This window comes from Pteropus alecto, unplaced genomic scaffold, assembly GCF_000325575.1.
Source record: "Pteropus alecto unplaced genomic scaffold, ASM32557v1 scaffold195, whole genome shotgun sequence".
Classification (NCBI taxonomy): Eukaryota; Metazoa; Chordata; class Mammalia; order Chiroptera; family Pteropodidae; genus Pteropus; species Pteropus alecto.
In genome coordinates, this window is record NW_006438073.1 from 7,222,884 (window position 1) to 7,242,997 (window position 20,114).

The 20,114-nt window shown below is 39.0% G+C and overlaps 1 protein-coding gene across 1 annotated transcript in view; it reads left to right on the forward strand.

Moving 5' to 3' along the window:
- Positions 1–7,833: 7,833 nt before the first annotated feature.
- The window catches only part of QKI (QKI, KH domain containing RNA binding), a 106,027-nt gene continuing 93,746 nt past the window's right edge, over positions 7,834–20,114 (forward strand). The window contains exons 1-3 of the mRNA XM_025049059.1: positions 7,834–7,852; positions 11,822–11,950; positions 12,323–12,465. Coding sequence (XP_024904827.1) covers positions 7,834–7,852; positions 11,822–11,950; positions 12,323–12,465 — 291 coding nt within the window. The remainder of the gene's footprint in view (positions 7,853–11,821; positions 11,951–12,322; positions 12,466–20,114) is intronic.

Consider the following 20,114-nt stretch of genomic DNA (forward strand, 5'->3'; position numbering starts at 1 on the left):
AGAGTGTTCACTTTCTAGCAGGTCCTGATATTCTCATGTGCCTCTCGCTGAAGGTTCCTGCTCACGCCCGGGCACCTGTGAGTTGGCCTGGTTTGGAGAGATTTTATGGCCTTTTCCACTTCCCTCCTTTAAAAAAGTGTGCTGCAGGGTCTCACGGACCCTATGGAACCTACTGCCTATGGAATGACCTGACCGAAGATGGCAGATCTTGCTCCATTTAGTCTTCCTAGGAATGTTTGGTTCAAAACCCCTGTTAGGGAGAGATTCATCTCGAATGACTGGACTTCGCTCGTTTTCCAGTGTGCTGGTGGTGGTGGAGTGCTGTTTGAACTAAGGTTATTGTTTAGATATGGATTTACATCAGTAATGTCCCACTTGCCTCTCTCAAGGCAGGCCGTAGTGAAGACAGAATTTTCTTCTTAGAAATTCTGTTCATCATGAAGTTTCTACCAGGAAAAATATGTATTGGTTTCAAGGAACAAATACGTAATTTGAATGGTAACTTGCATATCTTTAATCCTAAGTGTGGCTCCTCTAAAATACACAACCGTTCTTTGACCTCTGCTTTTGAGAAGTTTTTGAGTCAATGAAGGAAGTACCTTGAGCAAGAAAAACAGAACCCCTTGCCTGGATAATCATAGGCATTGCTAAAAATAACAGTCTAGTACAGAGATGGAATTAGGAGTCCGAAAATTAAGGTTTGGGAAAAAAAAAATCTTTGAAGGGAGACAGAAGCATATATTTAAAGCTTTTTTTTTTTTATGTATCAGATCCATCAACATAATTATGTATCATCAGAGTGATAAATATACATTCTTGTTTTTTTCCACTTTTATCCTCCTTTTGTTCATGATAATTAAAATGAAGGTTTATGCATCTAGAATCCAGTTTTCCTTAGCTTGGTCTTTCCTGCTATACAACCAGATGAAATCATAGAACTCTGGTGTTTACTCTCTTTAAAACTTGCTTCGTCTAGTGTTCAGGTCTGGGCGTTTATACCCCAGGCCACTCAGCCTCACCTATCAGGCACCTCCAGGCCTCTTGTCTCTTACCTGGAAACCAGTTCTTCCTACTAGAATTGTAATGGGGTTGGGACCGTGTTGCTTAGTAGCTTGTCCCAGGCACCCAGCACAGTGCCTGATACCATAGAAAGTTAGAACATGTTCAGTAAATAACAGTAGCTTCTTGAGCACCTACCTGTTTTGTGCCAGACAGCCTATAAATGTGTTATTCCGTGAAATTTTTTTTCTGTCAGACTCAGAAGTTTAGGTCTAGAGCTCTCTCAGATGTCTTTACAGTTGAGAGTAAACATAGACCATGAAAAATTTAAATGACTTGTGAAGGACACACAGCGAGTTCCTGGTAGAGCTCAGATGAGAATCTCATCTGACTTTCTCGGTTTAATTTGGATTATACCATTCTTTCTTGACTTTATTACTGTATATGTATACACGTTTCCTTCTTTTTCTCTTTATTCATACAATCTCCAATTTCTACCCTTCTCCCCATCTTTTTCCTCTTCTCTGTCTCTTACTGTCTGCCATCACTGCCTTTTCCATTATCAAGACCACTTTCTCTAGCAGCAGCGAAATTTAGTTTTGGGAGATGAAGCAGTCACGTTGAGGATGTGAGTTAGAGTATGTTTGGGGTCGGACCTAGGCTCGATCCTGACTTTTTTCACGTACAAGTTATGTGATCTTTGGTAAAGTGCTCAATCCCCAAATCTCAGTTTCCTAACTGTAACATAGAGAGGAGGATAGTACGTACCTGTAAGAGATTCCACCTGACCAGACTGTAATGATAGAGTGCTGACCTCCAAGGCAGACTTTGAAGGGAGCCTCAGTGCTTGGAAGGAAGTCAGACCTCCTTACTCTAAATTGCGAGTTTAGGAGATGCTGCCCCTTCCACCACCAGCCCCGCAGCTGTTCCATTTCCAGGAACAGGGCGCTGTGGCATTTAAGTCACCCCTGGGAAAGGGTAAGTCTGGACTACAGCAGAAATAGCTACAGAACAGTTAGCTGGACAATCTGTTTACAAAGGAGAATTCCTTTTCCCCTGTGTCCTGTAGAGGTGCCTTCTTCTGTGGTGTCTGGTTGGTTCCCTGGGGACTCTTTCACACGTCCCCTCTTGGAAGCCCATTTGAGAAGGGAGAATGCATGTCTCTTAATTTAGAAGGAAAAAGGAATGAGGAATCAACCTATGATGCTTGAGTGAAGTTTCAAGAACGCTTTGTAGCTTTGCATGTTTTTGTGCTAATAATCTGAATAGGGTTTGTTTAAGTGGCCCCCCTCCCCCCAGGGATCTGGATGTTGGAGATAGAGCAAAAGGCAAAAACAAAGCTATCTGCCATCCTGGAGTTTACATTCTTATGCAGGAGGCAGGGCAATAAGCAATAAATACATCTATCGTATGTTAGGTGGTGTGAATTATGGGAGTACACTGAACAGGATAAAGGGGATCAGAGTGTTCAGGGTGGATTGGGGCAAGTTGCAGTTTTAAATAGGGAGATCTGAGTGGGCCTCGTTGAGCAATTGACATTGAAGCCAAGATTTGAAAAGGTAATGGAGTGAGCCATACTGCTCTCTGGAGAACAGCTTTCCAAAGGGAGGGAAGAGTCATTGCAAACTGAGGTCAGGACCCGCAATTCTGTGCGTGGCCGTAGCTGTGAATGATATAGGGGGTGGGGGGCGTGGGGGAGGGGTAGGTTGGTTGGGAGAATGGGCGGACGGTAGGAGGGGCAGGGTGGTGACAGGGAGCCTCCGAGGGTGTTGTGGGTCCTTGTAGACGGTGCGGACCTGGGTTACACTGAGAGGGGAAATCATGATTTGGATATTCTGAATTAGAGGTTATTTTGAATGTTGTTGAGATCCTCCGTTTAATTTGTAAGCAGGCATTTTCTTTTTAATTTTTCAAAAATTAGAAAAATAATACATTTGCATAGCTTTGATTCTCTCCCACAACTACCTACCCCCCTTCTTTCCCCACCCCCAATTAAATAATCTAGAAGGCCAAAGCAAAAGCTTTTATTTCAGTTTTTTTTTTTAAATTTTGAAATAAATTTAGGCTTAGAGAAAAATAGAAAAAAATGGTATAGGGGTTAATGGTAGCTCACATAACCATACTGCAGTTATGGGAGCCAAGAAATTAGCGTCGACGCAGTATTACTAAGTCATTTGCACGTCTTACTCAGATTTCGCCAGCTTCTTGCTTATGTCCATTTTCTGCTCCAGGATCCAGTCCAGGATCCTACATTGCTTTACTGGTGCTCTCTCTGTCGAGTTTCTTGCAGTCTGTGACAGTGTCACATTCTTTCATGACACTTTTCTTAACAGTTTCGAGGATTACTGGTGGATTATTTTGTAGAGTATTCTTCAGTTTGGGTTTATCTGATGATTTCTCATGATTAGATTGAGGGTTATGCATTTTGGGGAAGAAAACCACGGAAGGACGGTCGGGCCGCTGGTGTCAGTGCTCAGCAGTGGCGCTGCCTTGTTCAAGGTGCTCGCCGTGGTCGCCCGGTCACCACCGCGCAGTCTCTCTCCTCCTCTGTAGGTGACAGGTGTCTTGTAGGGCGCTACTCTGAAACTGGACAGATATCCTGTTTCTTATTTTCGTTTACTAATTTTAGCATCCATTGAATGGTTCTTGCCTGCAGCCATTATTACTGTGGCGGTTTTCTGCTGGTGATTTTCTATATTTATCTTTTCTTCTATATTAATTGGAATTTTATGAGGAAGATCTGTCCCATCTCTCCCATGTATTTATTTTACTTATTTATGTCATTGTGGTCTCATGGATTATAATCCATTACTATCATTATCATGTTATAAGTAAGAACTTACAAGAAGTATTTTTGAATAGTCAGTAACATCGAGATGATTCAAAACAAAGGCGTCTTAGAGTATGTGGCAAAAAAATATCGTATGGTCTGGGTACCTATTTCCACTGCTATGAGTTTATTTTTATTCCAGAAGTAATAAAAGGGTTGGGAAAACAGTCATTAATAAAAATTGCTAGAGTCTCAAGTTTTACTTCTAACCTGGATTCTGATGATACCTACTGAGTAACTGTTGCATCATCTTCAGATATTTTTGGCAAATGTTTCTTAACCAGGTTTCTTAACCTTCAGATTTAAACTTAAAATTTCACATGGCACATATTATATAGAGAGAGATAAGGACTGGTTTCCCCTGAGTACCCTAAGAAACAAAATGACTAGAAGGCAACATGTTTATTAAAGAGTACTTAATATTCAGCCTTAAATGTCTTGACATCTAACAGTTAAAAGTAACTAACATTCAGACAAAATGCAATTTAATTGAGAAAGGATACCTGCGCCAATTAAATAATTGGTTTTTATTTAAAAAAAAAAAAACCCTTCCCCCCACTCGGCTCAGCTCTGTTAGTCACCCGTGTTGCCTTCTTTGTGCACCAGCCGTGTCTGAGTGCTCACTCAGGGTCGTCACTTTCTAGGAACCCAGGCCTAGATTGTATCCACAGAACTACATTCTCTTAGCTTGGAATGAAAGCGGGGGTGGGGCAGATGTTGGGTTTTTTTTTTTTTTTTTTTTTAATAGTCACCAGCAAAACTGAACATACTGGACTTGCACTTGTTAGAGCACAGCTAATGAAAACCAAAAGTCGGTTTGTACCATTTTATTTCTCATTCTCTAATTACTATCTCTTAAAGTGAATTTTAAAGTTCTTACCCTAGGAAGTCCTTTATGAAAACTAAAAATGTGGTTGGCCTCGTTGTGACCTTGGACTAACTTTTTAAACTTCTGAGCATTATTATTATTATTTAAAATGGGTATTATATTCTACTTCAGATTCTGATGAGCAGGAGAAATTCATATAAATTTTTTTAGCATGGTGGAGTTGTTCATATGTTAAATAAAATAGATCTTTGTGGTTTGTTTTTAGAGTTAGAAGTCAATGATTTAAACCCTATTATAATTTTGTGTAGAGAATCCAGTATTATGCAGCATTTTGACTAACGTGCTTTCTACTCTCCTAATGAGATTGTCAGTATGTTTAAAGTGATAACTATTAAAAAAAAATTATATAGTAATATACAAGTGAAATAGTCATAAATTCACCTCCCAGAGATCACTACTGCTAATAGTTGTTACATCTTTTAAAAAAAATTAAAATTTTTAAATTTAATTGACGTGCAATATTATATTAGTTTCAGGTATACAAAATAGCGATTAGACATTTATATAACTCACAGAGTGGTCACCCCAGTGAGCCTGGTGCGCGTCTGACAGCATACGCGCTTACTGCAGTCCCATCGACTTTGTTCCCTGTGCTGTACCTTGTATCCCTGTGTCTGCTTTATAACTGGCAGTTTGTACTTCTCGTCCCTTCACCCTTTGACCTCCCCGCTCCTTTCCCATCTGGCAGCCAGCTATTCCTTCTCTGTATGAGTTTGTTTCTGTTTTGTTTGTTCATTTGTTTTTTTAGATTCCACATATAATTAAAATCATATGGTATTTGTTTTTCTCTGACTTATTTCACTTAACATAATACTCTCTAGGTCTGTTCATGTCGTTAGAAGCAACAAGATTTCATTCTTTTTTTATGGCTGAGTTATATTCCATTGTGTGTGTGTGTGTGTGTGTATGTATATATATTTATATCACATCTTTATTTTATTATCTATTGAAGGGCACTTCAGTTTCCATATCTTTGTTACTGTGAATAATACTGCTATGAACATAGAGGTGCATATATTTTTACAGATAAATGTTTTCAAATTTGGGGAGTAGATACCCAGAAGAGGGATTGCTGGGTCATGTGATAATTCTAGTCTTAATTTTTTGAGGACCTTCTATACTATTTTAAAATACACATACTTATTATAGATTGAGTCATGTAATGTAGTGGTCCCCAACCTTTTTGGCACCAGGGACCGGTGCTCCTATGAGCATCTAACGCCTGATGACCTGAGATGGAGCTGAGGCGGTGATACTGGCGCTGGGGGCGGCTGCGAACACAGATGAAGCTTTGCTTTGATCGCCTGCTGTGCAGCCCGGTTCCCAACAGGCCATGGACTAATACTGGTCTGTGGCCCAGGGGTTGGAGACCCTGATGTAATAGACATTGTTTTCTATAACTTTTCCAACAGGCTTTTCAGGAAGGTGCAGCTACTGATAAATACCTTGCATGATACAAAACAGCCGCTCTGAACAATCATAGAAGTAGGATGAACATTTCATAAGACTTTTGCTTGCTGTTCATATTTTGTATGTGAAATGTATCAGCAATTTTGCACAATTGTTAATTTTGGCCCTTTAAAGGAGAGCTGTGATGTCGAATCTAATTTTGTAATTTTTCTTTTTGTGCTTATAGTTCTGAAGTACAAATACAGTTTAACCCAAAAAATAAGGCCCTATCTAGAGAATTGGTAGCTTGTTTATTTTTTTCTTGCCACTTTCAAAGCAATTACCTCAAAATTAAGTCAGATTTATTTGATTGTTAAAGTAAGCAAAACACATTCTGCTTAGTAGAGCATATTCTCTAGTAATCTGCTTTTTAATGCATTCGCTTTCTGTACCTTGTGAATGGGACTTTTTAAAATGAGCACAGTGAAGTTATATTATTCCTTGGGTTTTACTCTGCTCAAAATATCCTTAAAACTTTCCCTGTATTTAGTAAACCCTGAATTAGAGGTTTCTTTTAACAGAAGAGATCTTTGTTGACTAAAGGTACAAAACAGTTACCTGGTTATGTAGTGGTAGTTGTTCTTAACGTTATAAATACACTGCTGATATTATTGTTTTAAGATTTAATGAGTATCATGTAAATAGAAACTAATAATTTGTTAAGTAAGACCTAAAATAACAAAAATCTTACTTTGCTGTTTGTGGTAGTGTGCCAGTTAAGTGCCCAGCCATAAACGAATTACAGATAGTGAGGCAATAATAGAGCCCATTTAAACTTCGGTTGAAATGAGGAAAGCTGTCACTCAGACTTTGCTTATAAAATTCGTACTATGTACATCGAAGTGTATATATTTTAGAACTAGTTGGCTCTTATTTTACTGCATAAATTAATGGAAAATGTGAAATTTTAGAAAGGCAGTAGTGTTCAAATGATACTGTAACCTCATTTCTTTCTGTGTTTTAGCTCCAGCTGTATTACAATGATAAGGTAAATTTTTTGTTGGATTTAAGTGTAATGCACAAAGAAAAAGCAGATGCCCAAATGAAATATAATGTCTGTGACATCAGAGTGGCTGGTTGAGCAATTGGAATTAGCTACCATAACACTGAGTACAGGACATGTTTTGTATGAGATTTTTTTCAGTGTTTTAAACAGTTTTAATTTGGATTGTTACAAATCTTGAAAATAATACTTTCATGCATTTAAAAAATTTGTATGTTAATAGTTTTTTTGTTTACTACTCAGCTAGTAAATATTTTTAGTATTTTATTTCCTGATTTTGACTTCCTTGGTTTAAATGCATTGAAATAAATTGTAAACCAGAAAGTAAAATAGGGCTGTATTTTATTCTTTTATCTACCAACATTATAATATTGAATTAGTGCATAGTTATTATCTATCTTGGGAAATGACTACTTAATTTCATAATTCACTCTACATTTTTCTATTCTTTAATATTTCTTCATGTTGTTCTTAATTCTGACATTTTACTTTTCCATAGAGTGATTGATCTGTTAATCTAATAGTTCACATTTTAAAAGAATGTGGAAAATTTTAAGGTTAGCAAAGGGCGGGGCGCACGTCCGAAGGTTCAGACATAATAAAGGCGTGGTGGTGATGGGGAAGCCCAAGGCAGAAGTGAGTGGAGGCTTTTTATTTGCGAGAATGGTTTTAAAACAAAGCGGTTGGTTGTCGCTAGGTGAATGGAGGGGAAGGGAGAAGGCTTAAGCAGGCGATGTATTAACAGGTGACATGAAACAACCGTTTGGTGACTATTTTCCCACCTTCCTTAGGAGCAGAGTTTACTGACCCGTAACTGAGTTTTAGTTTGGAAAAGGACAAAAATCAAGATAATTAAGGCAGAGAAATGTTAGGAGACTTAGTATGACCGAATCAAGTTTTCAGGCCTAAAGAAAAATAGTTTTCAGGATATTGAAATTTGAAAAAAAATGAGATAACTGAATATCAGTTTAAGAAACCATGAAAGATAAAGGGATCCTGAATGATGGATGAGGTGAATACTCCCCCAAACTGAAAAATTCATGTTATACACTTGATGGCACAACCGATCGGTTCCAAAACATGTCCTCTGTGAACCGCTAGACCCAGGGGGAGGGTCCGTGCAGGCTGAGACCTCACCGCTTAGTTGAGGTGTCCCAGTATTTTAGCATCCAGGCTAGAGAAGTGTGTGCTCTACGACATTGCAGTTAGTTGGATCCTTGACTCACAGAATAATCATCCCTAAAGAATGTCAACTGATAGATGAACGTAAATCAGAAGGGATATATCTAGTAGAAAACAATCATGAAAAAAATTGTCTACTGATGTCTAAACAAGCCGTGTGGATGTGTGGATGTCAACAGTGCCGTGTGCTCACCATGGAAGCGAAGGCATTAAACACACTGTGCCAAGTGGTGTGTTTGGGACTGGTGGTAGGCAGCCTCAGTCACATACTGACCCACTGTCAGGGAAGGATGTGTGCGGGACAGGGGTTTCCATTTTAAAAGGGACATAGACAAATAGAGTGTGTCTAGATGAGTGGGAGGGTGTAAACCATGCTATCACATAGGTAGGTTAGAGAAGAGGACACTTAGATACAGCAGACCTTTTCACGTATCTGTAGGGCTGTCATGGAAGAAGCGTTTGACCTATGCTATGAGCTTTGGAGTGTTGGCGGGGGGCCGGGGGGGAGAAATTTTAGGAAAGAGTTTGTTTCAGTAAAATAAATTCGTTAACATTTAAGAACTTCAGAGGTGTCTAAACCAAACTGTCTTGATCTTGGGGTATTTGGGGGTTATTTGTAGTGGGAATTTTTATACGAGGTGATCACACAAGAGGTTGTGAACTTTTAGTTCTCGAACCACTGTTGTAGGTTGGTGGAGGTAGTGTGGTGATAAGGGAACATTTGCGCATTATCATGTAATGTTTAGTACAACAAAAGAATATATGAAACATACTAGTTATGAAGCATTCCTGTGTTTCATAAATGGACACCCGCAAAGGAACTAGAACACCACCCATACCCATGACATGCTTCTGTAATATTTTGGCTGTGATTATAGCAGCTTGATATCAACATTAACAAAAACTCTGATCACCACCAGGACTTATAAAATGAAAAGGTTTAGAGGCAGAACTTTTTGAAACATGGGGGGACATAATGAATGGAGTCCTTGCATACTGGGGTTGGAAACCGGCGGATTTAGTTGAGTCACTCAGTAAGCAGCCTGTAATTATATGAGGTACAGACACAGAAAGGTTAAGTAAGAAACTTGTCTAAAATCATACAAGCGCTTACTGTTAGAACTGGAGTTAGAACTTGTTCCAACTTGAGTGTTGTAAATAACATGCCAAGAAGTGCTAATGATTTCCTGGCTAGAGAGTTGCTGTTGGTAAAGGGTATACTCAGCTGGTTAGGCTCCACAATGAATTAGATTGTAAATTCCTTGAGAACTAGAACTTTCTTAGCCATCTTTTCATTCTCAGACATACTACTGTCTTGTATATAATTTGTGTCCTGTTATTAAATTGAATGATAGATCTTAGACTGAAAGAAACAGTAGAAAGATTTTTTAATCTTAAGAAAAGTAGAATTTATAATATTATTTGTGCTTCTGCTTTATATACTCTCCATCATTAGAAAACGAATGTCAGTTTCTTTCCTCTTGACTTCCTTCTTGACCCTAACGTTGGCAGGAGGGTTAGTGACGCCTGCGTTTGCTGCCGCTGTCTCTGTGCCCTTACTGATCTTACACCATAGACGGCATCTTGTGCATGTGCCTGGTTGAGAGCTGGAATCCTGACTTGTTAAACTCGAATGCCCTAGAATCTAGCTCATTCCTCCCTTCATTCACCCACTCATCTACCTGATCTACCAAGTATTAACTGACCCGCTGTGTTCAAGGCATAATTCTAGGAGCTGGGGAGACAGAGGGTAACAGAGTCTCATGGAACTTTTAGTTATTAATCAGACTCACACATGTTTATAGAAACACAACTTAAGTTCTAAATGTGTGTTCCATTATATCATCAAATTGAATATATAAAGGTTATTGGTTTTGTGTATCCGTTTTTTTAATCTAGTCATCTGGATATTTTTATTTATAATTAATTTTCTTGGTTTTTCTAAGTTTGATAAAATTATTTACTTGGAAAATCATTTTTCCCTTTCAAACTATCGTATTACTATGGTTATTTATAGATTTTTAAATATCAAACTATTCTTTCATAGTATAAATTCCACTTTGTATTGGTGCATTATTTTAATATGCTGGTGGCGCCTCTTCATTTAGGATGTTTGCATCTATATTTACGAACAGATTTTATCTATAGATTTATGCTGTTGTCAGGTTTCTATATCTGTTTATTAACTTCATAACAAGAATTGGGCAGTTTCCAAAGAGATTTAAATATCATAAATTAATTTTGAAAGTGCTTTTATATAGAGGCTGGAACTAAAGGATATTATATGTATTTAATATAATTAAAATTTTCTAATTCCCTTTGGTTAATTACTTGCTGTAATTATGTAAATTATGTAAACAATCATGTATGTTTAAATTATTACTCGGTTATTGAGAATTGTTGTCATGTGCTAATTTAAGATAATGCTAATTTGATACTGGACATCTTTAGAAAAGATTTCATTATGAAACTAGAAGTATAAAAAAGAACTTCAAGAATGAGGTCTTGTCTTTATGTAATTAAACTCAAGGTACCTTTCTTTGATTTCTTAAAAATTTTATTTGCAATTCAAAAATAAACATTTGGTTAGCTTTGACAAGCAGATTGTTATTTAAGAGAAAATGTTATAAAATGAATGTTGCCATCATCGAAGCAGAAAATGTATCAGAGTCAGTGTTTCCACTGGTGAAGACTTTGTAACTGGGTAAGAACACCTTTGATAGTGCCTTTTTGCTGTGCTGAATTTTATTTATCTGAAAGCGATCTAAATAACTAGTTAAGTAAATTAAAGTGTGTGTTTATAAAGTATGCATTTAATCTATAGCAATAGATTAAAATTCTATGTTTGCAAAGCATACAAAATACATTTTAAAAATAAAAAGCATTTTATTTTTAAATACTAATGGGCACAAACCTTTTCCCCGAAGAGGACGTAATCTATGGCATGGAGAGATGGTTACAGAGGCATCCAGCTAATTTAATGACAACCGTTATTAGCATGTTCCAATGGGCAGGAGCCTGTCCTCTAGCACAGTGTGGAAACTTAAAGAATTAATCAGTTTCTTTATGCAGCACTTGATTCATTAAAATAGATTTCTTATACTTTTTTTAAAAAGAAGTATATTTATGCCCGGGATAACATAGTAGTTTTTTAAAAAGGTCATTGGCTAGATATCTCTGCTTGCTTGCTTATATTTCATCCATTAACATAATGTAGTTTAACCTCTGTCACCATCTTTTCTTTAAAACTTCTCTGATTGTCAGTGGCTTAGTGGCCGAATCCAGGGTACCCTCTTTTGCTGTTTACCTTACTGTCCCTTTGTGGTGTTTGACACTGTTGATCATCCCTCCTTGAATCTGTCCTTTCTTAGCTGCTTTGACACCTCTTCCCTACTTCTGTCTCCTCCCATTTCTTCTTGGTTTGGATCTTTTTTCACCCCTTAAATGTCACTTCTGTGCCCTCTCTAAGACATCTCCATCTCTTCTGTGCCTCAAGCTTTATCCGCCAAATCCGGGTCTCAGATTCAGAATTCTGCTCAGTCTGCGATCTGTGAGTCCGTTGTAATCTGTCAGTTGGGAAGTAGAAGAGAGCATTGGCGTTAGTTTTGTCAGGCGCATTCTTACAGTCGTCAGTCGACGTTATCATTTGGAATGACTGGCCTCGCTTACAAATGGAGAAATTAGATAAAATGACAGGTCTGTATCATAGTGGATAAGAGCTTGGGCGCTGAGTTAGTTTTAATAAATTGTATTGTTTGGTGTATAAATTTGATTTCTGGTAGGAATCAAAGTGAGGCTATACTTTTGTTCAATGTTGACTTAATCCAGAGAATGATAGAATAGCCCAACAGTTCGTTTCTTCTTTGAGTTTTCACATTTTATCAGTGGCATCCACCCTACCCTCTTTCTTTTCCCCTGGATTAGCAAGAATATTTTCGTCTAACACATTGAAATTTTTTATTTTTAACAGAAATTAGCAGAGTACGGAAAGACATGTACAATGACACATTAAATGGCAGCACCGAGAAGCGGAGTGCAGAGCTGCCCGACGCGGTGGGGCCTGTTGTTCAGTTACAAGAGAAGCTTTATGTGCCTGTGAAGGAGTACCCGGACGTAAGTATGCCGCGTTTCGTCCCATGTCTCCTCTGCTTTACGTACTGTGGGAAGAGAGATGTCTGGTGGGAAAGACTTGAGTGTTATCAGCCGCTTTTAAAAAAAAAACCTCATGTGAGGTCTAAAGGTGAATAATCTGGCATGGATAACTTAAAATATTTCTAAATATATTTTCGTTTGACTGCTGCTGTGTCACCTTTGGAAATGCACATGGCTAAAGACTTAGTTTTAGATTTCGGATCGGCAGGAATTACGTAAAGAGCCTTGGCCGTTAATGTTAGCGTACCAAGTACAGTTCCGAGCTCCTCTTTGGCTCGACCTCAAAGAAGCCACAGCCTGGCTGCACCATCTTCCCAGTGAAATGAGAGTTTGGACTCTGTGACAGCTAAGGTTCCTTTCAGCTCTAAAAATTGTATAACCACTGTTTGTAATTTATTTTTTGTTCATCTTAGTCCCTTGCTCGACTATTCTGTGTAAGCATTTTGTTGTGAAGAGTCTCCTTGTCCCATAACCAATAAATTTATAAATAGCTCCAAACTCTGCCTTTTGTTACAGAGCCCGACGTGGTGTACGGTGTGGTGTGGTCCTTTCTGTCTCAGACCTCACCGTAGATGATTTCCTCTTCCTCAGTGCTCTGTGCAGTCGTACTGGCTTTTAGAACAGGTCGGGCCTGTTCCCCGCCTAAGGACCTGTGTTAGCTGTGCACTGATCTCTACTCGCTGGCTTCTTGTCATTGAAGCGACATTGAATGTCACGTCAGAGAAGCCTCTCCTGACCATTTTATCTAAAAGCAATCTGGTTACTCATTATTTCACCTAAGTCTCTTTATTTCTCAGCATAGAAATTTTTATCTGACATTTTTCTTGTTTATTTTTCTCTCCCTAGCAAAATGTAAGGTACTTAAAATAAGAGCCTGTTTTTGTTAGTCATTGCTGTGGTGCAGGTGTGCATGACGTTGGACATAATAGGCACCCGCTGCTTCCCAGTCCGTGGCCCAGGGGTCCCCAACTCCCTGGGCCACGGAGTGGTATGGGTCCATTGCCTGTTAGAAACTGGGCCGCACAGCAGGAGGTGAGCGGCAGGTGAACTAGCAAAGCTGCATCTGTGTTTGCAGCCGCTCCCCAGCGCCAGCATCACCGCCTCAGCTCCGCCTCAGATCATCAGGCATTAGAGTCTCAGAGCACCGGTCCCTGGTGCCACAAAGGCTGGGGACCGCTGCACTACCTATTGAATAAATAATGGCAAATTGGCAGCTTTTCTCTAGGTTTCAGAGGACTTTTCTGAAAGCAAATACAAAAAATAGTTGGTATTATAGGGTCGAAATGCTATGTGTATTCTAAGATTCAGTGGTTGTAGGGACAGTATAGTAATCTGGAAAGGGGAAATAAATGTCTTAATTTGGATTAATGGTAAAAAGCTTTGCTGTTTCACAAGTTGTATTTCCAATACAATTTTCTATAAATCTAATAACATTTACTGGTATTACAAATAGTTCTCGATAATGTAGGGAATTTGTTGGAGGATAATTGGGTACAGCAGGGAGGATGAAAGATGGAATCAGGGCCCCTGCGCGCCCAGCAGGAGTGTGGGCCTTCTCTGGTGAGAGCCTTGCCCTGAATGTAGTTTGGCATCAGTGCCTCCCAGACTTTATCTTTGAACTTCAGAGTTTAGGGAGAGCCTGTTTTGGCTCAATCTGCCATGACCAAGGGACAGGATACTAACATAACCGAGATTCGACTGCGCTGGGCCTACCCTGGGTATTGGGAGGAGGCCTGGAGATCAGACATTGTGATTTGGGCAGCTGTTCTAACAGGAGTCTAGTATTGTTTGGTGTTTCTGTATCTCCTAAAGCAGCGGTCCCCATAGTTTACTTGTGTAAACTATAAAGGATAAAATTTTAGCATTAGTCATTAACGTAGAATATTTAAGATGAGACCGTGTTAGAGAATATAACCTGGTTCTTCTTTAGAAAAAGGTGTATTGTCTGGATCAGTGGTTCTTAAAATGGGGTCCCGGCACTGTAGCACCCACACCTGCTGGAGACTCATGAGCGTGTAGGCCGCAGCGCGGACTGGTTGAATTGGAGAGTGTGGCGTACAGTCTGTGTGGACGATGCCTATGCACTCAGGTGTGGGAAGCACGGCCTCATTTTGCATCGTCAGAATAAGCTGGGTAGGGTGTGAACTAAACAACATCTCTGCTTTTGTGGAGCGGGCATTGCAGTTGCAGAAACAGACAAACAAATATTAACTTTAGGTACAGTCAGTGCTATTAAAACAAGTGGGGTGAGCAGATAAACAGTGACTGTGTGTTTATAGTCAGGAAATCTTTTACAAGACGAAGGGAACGCAGAGAAGGGAGCCGAGTGTTGGGGAGGAGGGCATGGAAATCACTGCGGGGAAGAACATTCCAGGCAGAGTGAACCGCAAGAACAGGGACCCTGGCATGAGCGTGCTTGGGAAGGGGACAGTAGGATACGAGGTGAGGGAGTGAGCAGAGGGGCCATATCCTATAGGGACTGTGGGCCCCACTACAGGTTTCACGTACTCTTCTGAGTGGAATGGGAAGCCATTCGGATGTTTTGAGCCAGAGGGCGACATGTGCTCAGTGGGGTTTGGTAGCTTCATTCTGGCTGCTGGGCGGGTGAAGGAAGGCTGTTGGGCGTGGTGGCAGCAAGGAGACCAGCTGTGGAGCAGAGGAGGAACTTGACCGAGAGGACTTAGAAATGCCCGGATCCTGCACGTGAGGGAAAGTCAAATAGCTCAAAGGTTTTGCTCAGATGAAGTAACAGAACACTACAAGACTGAATCCTAAAGACTGAGGGGGGTGGGGTTCAGCGGTTCTGATGCAGAGGTGTTGAGTTTGGAGTCAGGCATCCAGGTGTGGCCTTGTAGATACACAGGTGGGTGTATGAGCTGTAGATGCTTGGCAACCAAAAATGTCTTTCCCATCCGCCACCCCCGCTTGTATGTAAGCTTGACTTTGTGAGTGAATTTATCCCATTTGACTAAAAGATGCTTTTATTACTATTAAAGTTTCAAAGGGGCAGTGAAGCATAGGGGTCAAAGGTACGGACTCAGTCCAGACCCCTGTCTGGCTCTGCTATTTGTTTTGTAACTTTGGGCACATTACTTGTTATTTCTGGTCTTCAGTGTACTCATCTCCGTAGTGGAGGTAGTAGTACGGTTACTCTTCCGCAGGGTATGAGGAGTTATGAGCGAGTTATAAATGAGTTAATACATGTAAAGCACTTGGAAAATGCCTTTATACTGCGTAAATGTTATTAGAATGTAAGCTCCACAAAGGTGGGGATTTTGTCTGTTTTCATATTCCCGCTGCCCGGAAAAGTATCTGGTAAATATTAGATGTACGATATTTGTTGTTCATATCTATATGAAAGCCTCATTCTTTCAAATACTGTTAAAATTTTTTTTTGTAAAACTTGTGTTTTGCATTTGCACATAGCAACTTATTTATAGAAGTGTGAATTTGGAGCGATTGTTTTGGGTTTGGCTGTGTACAGCTCTGGGATGAAAACAGAAGAAAGTCTTAGATCTAGTGTCTCAGTAATGAGGCGATGCTGAATCATGTCCTTCACCCTGTTTGTGAATCAGCGCCTTGCTGTGGGCATGAGCAGGCAGTATCGGTGGCCTACTGAAAATGTACAGAAAAACTTTTACAGAATTCATATTTATTAATATTTCTATTAATAAAGCAGACTTCCGTTGCATCTCTTCTGTGCACCAAGTACATCCTGGGAGTGGGGATGCCAATTCAGTTGATAAAAGTCAACCTAGTGGAGATAATGGGTTTGTGAGCCAGGCAGGCCTAGGTTTTGAATCCTGGCTTACCCCCTTTCTGGTGGTATTTGTCAACTGGTGCCACAGTGACGCTCCATAACAGGCTGCCGTAAAACTCAGTGTCTCACATGACGCGCTGATTTCTGTGCTCTTGACTCTGTACTGTATGTTGGGCTGATTGGCCGAGGTGGATCTAGGCCAGCAGCAGCTGGGTTTAGATTGAGTTCCTGCTGGGCCCAGCTGAAAGGGGCAGCAGCTACTTAGAGCGTGCTCGCTCGTGGCAGGTCACTGGAGTGCCGGACAAGCCAGATTGCCTGAGCATGCTACGGCCTCTGCTCTTGCCCCACTCACTGACATTCTGTTAACCCACCAGTTGTCAGCGGGGGATGTTTTTGCCCCTCGGGGACATTTAGCAATATCTGGAGATATTTTTGGTTGGCAGAACTTGGAGGGGTTACTGGTGGCATCTAGTGCGCAGGCACCAGTGATGCTGCTAAACATCCCGCAACGCCCAGGACAGCCTCCGTAAGAAAGAGTTCTCCTGCCCAAACGTCAGGAGTGCCGAGATTGAAAAACTGCATTAAGTCACTGTCCGCAGTGAGGAGGAGACTGAAAAATCATTGAGACTGTCCCACTGGCTTTGAGCACATGTTAATTTTTTGGGATCTGTTTCCTTGTCTGTGAATTTATAAGGTCTGACTCATAGAACTGTTTCCAGGAATGGAGATAACCAGTGTATGGCATCTGATAGAGTACTCAGTATGGTTCTTGCGATTGTGAATAAGGAAAAAATCCTACCCTCGAGGAGCCTGCAGTCTTATATGAAAGATAATAGATAGCGCATTAAATCATTTAATACTGTTTAAGTTGATCGTACATTCATAAAATGACGGACATGAATGAAGATAAGAGTTATCCATAGGCCATCCAACAGGTAATTTGACCCATTAAGGACTTGTTTGAATCAATGAAGATCTTATAAGCAGTATATGAATGGATTTAACTGATCACTGTAAGTAAAAGATGTTATGTTTCAGTGAGTCAGTAATAATTCTGTTATTAAGTTTACCTAGTTAGCAATTTTGAATTATGAGAAAATGTTTCATAGGCTCTACTACAGTGGTAGATAAGTTCCAAATATTGGCAAGGTCTAGCCGTTGGGGACCTTAGTCATTCTGTATATACATGAACGGATTAGATGGCTAAGCTGTTTGCTTGGGAAGTGTGATGTGTTGAAATTGTAGTGAGACTTTTCGCAGAGATTTCATATGAAAGTAACTGATTTTCCCATGTTTGTAAAATAGGTTTTAATTCTGAATGATTATAGCCTTGAAAGGTGTGTCTTGGGTCTAGGTTATTATGATGACACATCATTAGAGGTTTGTAGGATGGATGAATGCTTTTTCGAGTATTTTTCAAGCTTGTAGGATCCCAGCCCGGTGACTAATAGTATAGATTTATTCACAGTACTCTCTGTAGTCTCATAATAATATTCTTTGTTAACAGTGGAGCATGAATTTTAAGTTCCCTTTCAATTCATTTTTCTTGGGTTTGCAGATAAAAATTGGCTAGTCATAGCTTCTGAGTTAGTATAGGGTTATTGGTGCTTTTCTTCTATTTCTCAAGATTGTCACCTGCAAATTGGCTGTTGAGCTGGCATTTGTTTTGCAGGGGTTATGAGAAGAGGGGTCAGTGCAGGTGTCTTTCCTTAGGCTTTTGTCCCTTTGACTATTGTGATTTGCTTATTGTGTTGAAGGAATTAAGAGTCTTCAAGAGTTTTGGTACAAACTATTTTCACATTTGTTCATCTGAGGAACACATGGATGTTAAAACAAAATTTAATGATTAGTAAAGTTTTCTTTTTCAATATTTAGCTTAAACCTTGATTTTTATCTGGGTATGATCTTAATTATGAGTGAGAATATATATAATATTTTAAAAGTAAAATCTATACATCTCTCGGGTAGTTTATAAAGGAAACTATTAAACGGATTCTTGATATTAAGAAGGTTTAGTATATATTTTTGAATGGACAGTTGTGAAATATTTCAGATTACATATTAACCTGTTGAGGCTTTTAATTTAGTGTACGGTTTCATAACATGGAGCATGTTTTTAAGTTTTAGGTAGAGCAACTGTTATTATCGACTTATAACTTTAAACAGATCAATTTAGTGGAGGTCAATTTCATGACTTTTTTTCTTTTGGACTTCTGAAATCTGGTTTTGACTACTGTAGAACACCGCTTTTGCCAAGTCCAAAAACAATATCAGTAAGCAGCCTACCTGGCATGAACTTGGCCATCTCTGTTTCACATTGGTGTGATAGTTTTTTCTTTATTATTTGGTATAGATTGATCTTAAAAATGTATTTATAGTATTTTGGGGGGTTATAGAACAATGAACGTTTATTTCTTGCCTTTTTTATTTGTAAGGCTGTATAAAAGCAGTATAAATTTGTAATTTTAAAGACAGATTAAAATGAAAAACTTTTTGAAAAGTTATTAGAAACATGAAGGCTAAAGAAGAGATCTGACTATAAACTAGTAAAATTTTGACGTCACTCTTCCAGAATGTCTTGTGTGGCCTGTCATGGGCAACTGGCAAGGAATGAGAAAAGACATAATCTGTACTCTCAAGGTACTATTACAGCTATAATCCACTTATGCAGTGCCAGGGACCTAAACCAAGGCAGGGGCAGCTGAAATGAAGAAAAGGGGACAGATTAATGAAAATCTTAAGATTTCTTAGTCTATTACATGTGGAGGCAAAGAATGAGAGAAGGCCTTGCCAGGGATGCTTTTCATTGAAAATAGAGAATGTAGAGGGATGAGATAGTTTTATAATTTAATGTAGAAGAATCAAGAGTAAGAGATGATAAGCATACTGCATTAACAGAGTATCATAATTTAATTAAAAGCCACTATGAGTAGAGTCGTTCATAACAATGTACAAACATTGAACCAGGGTTATAATATAAAAAATGATTATCAGGAGGTCAAATATGACAAAACTTTGTGCCAAAAACACATCACTTTAAGAGCTGAATTAATAATGTTGGAACAGTGTATGAGGCTGGTAATACTTATGCAGCAAAACTTAAGAAATCAATTTCGAAGAGCCTTAGGCCGTATTTGTAATCTGTGGTCAGAACTACATATTTCATCTTGACTCATCTTGGTGACACTTATAAGCTCAAATAATCATATTCTTCTCTTTCTCTCTCTCTTTTTTTAAAGTTATATATATTTGTCATTGAAATATGCAGATGAAGCAATAATCACATAAAGGTTTTCATTCATACAAAAGATTCAATTAAGATAAAAAAAAATTGTGGTCTGGTTAGTACTTGGTTGGGAGACCACCTAGGAAGACCAGGTGCTGTAGGAGTTAAAAATAAGGGATTGTAAGCTGGCAAAGTCCTTGCAGTCTGTGAGGTCAATCAAGTGTTGCCTCGCCTAAAAAATAAATAAATAAATAAATAAATAAATAAATAAATAGATAGATAAATAAATAGATAAATAAATACATAAGAAAGAATTGAAAAGTTGTATATGATTATTATTAAAGCAGTAATCCTAGTTAGTAAAGACACGAAAATATTGAAAAGGTAAGGTGTGGTTATGTAAAAGTAGTCTAATAATATGTTTTGGTATATAGATGGAGAAAAAATTATAAAAAGCACAATTGGACTCATTCTGATAGTACACTTGAATCTGAAGAGGGTTTTTATAAGCTTTTAACATTTTTGAATCATCAACAAGAATGAGAAAACCAAACGTGAGTTTCTGGTGTGATCAGGGCATGTGTTTAAGGCCTTTAGGAGAACCTGAACCCTATAGTCAATCTA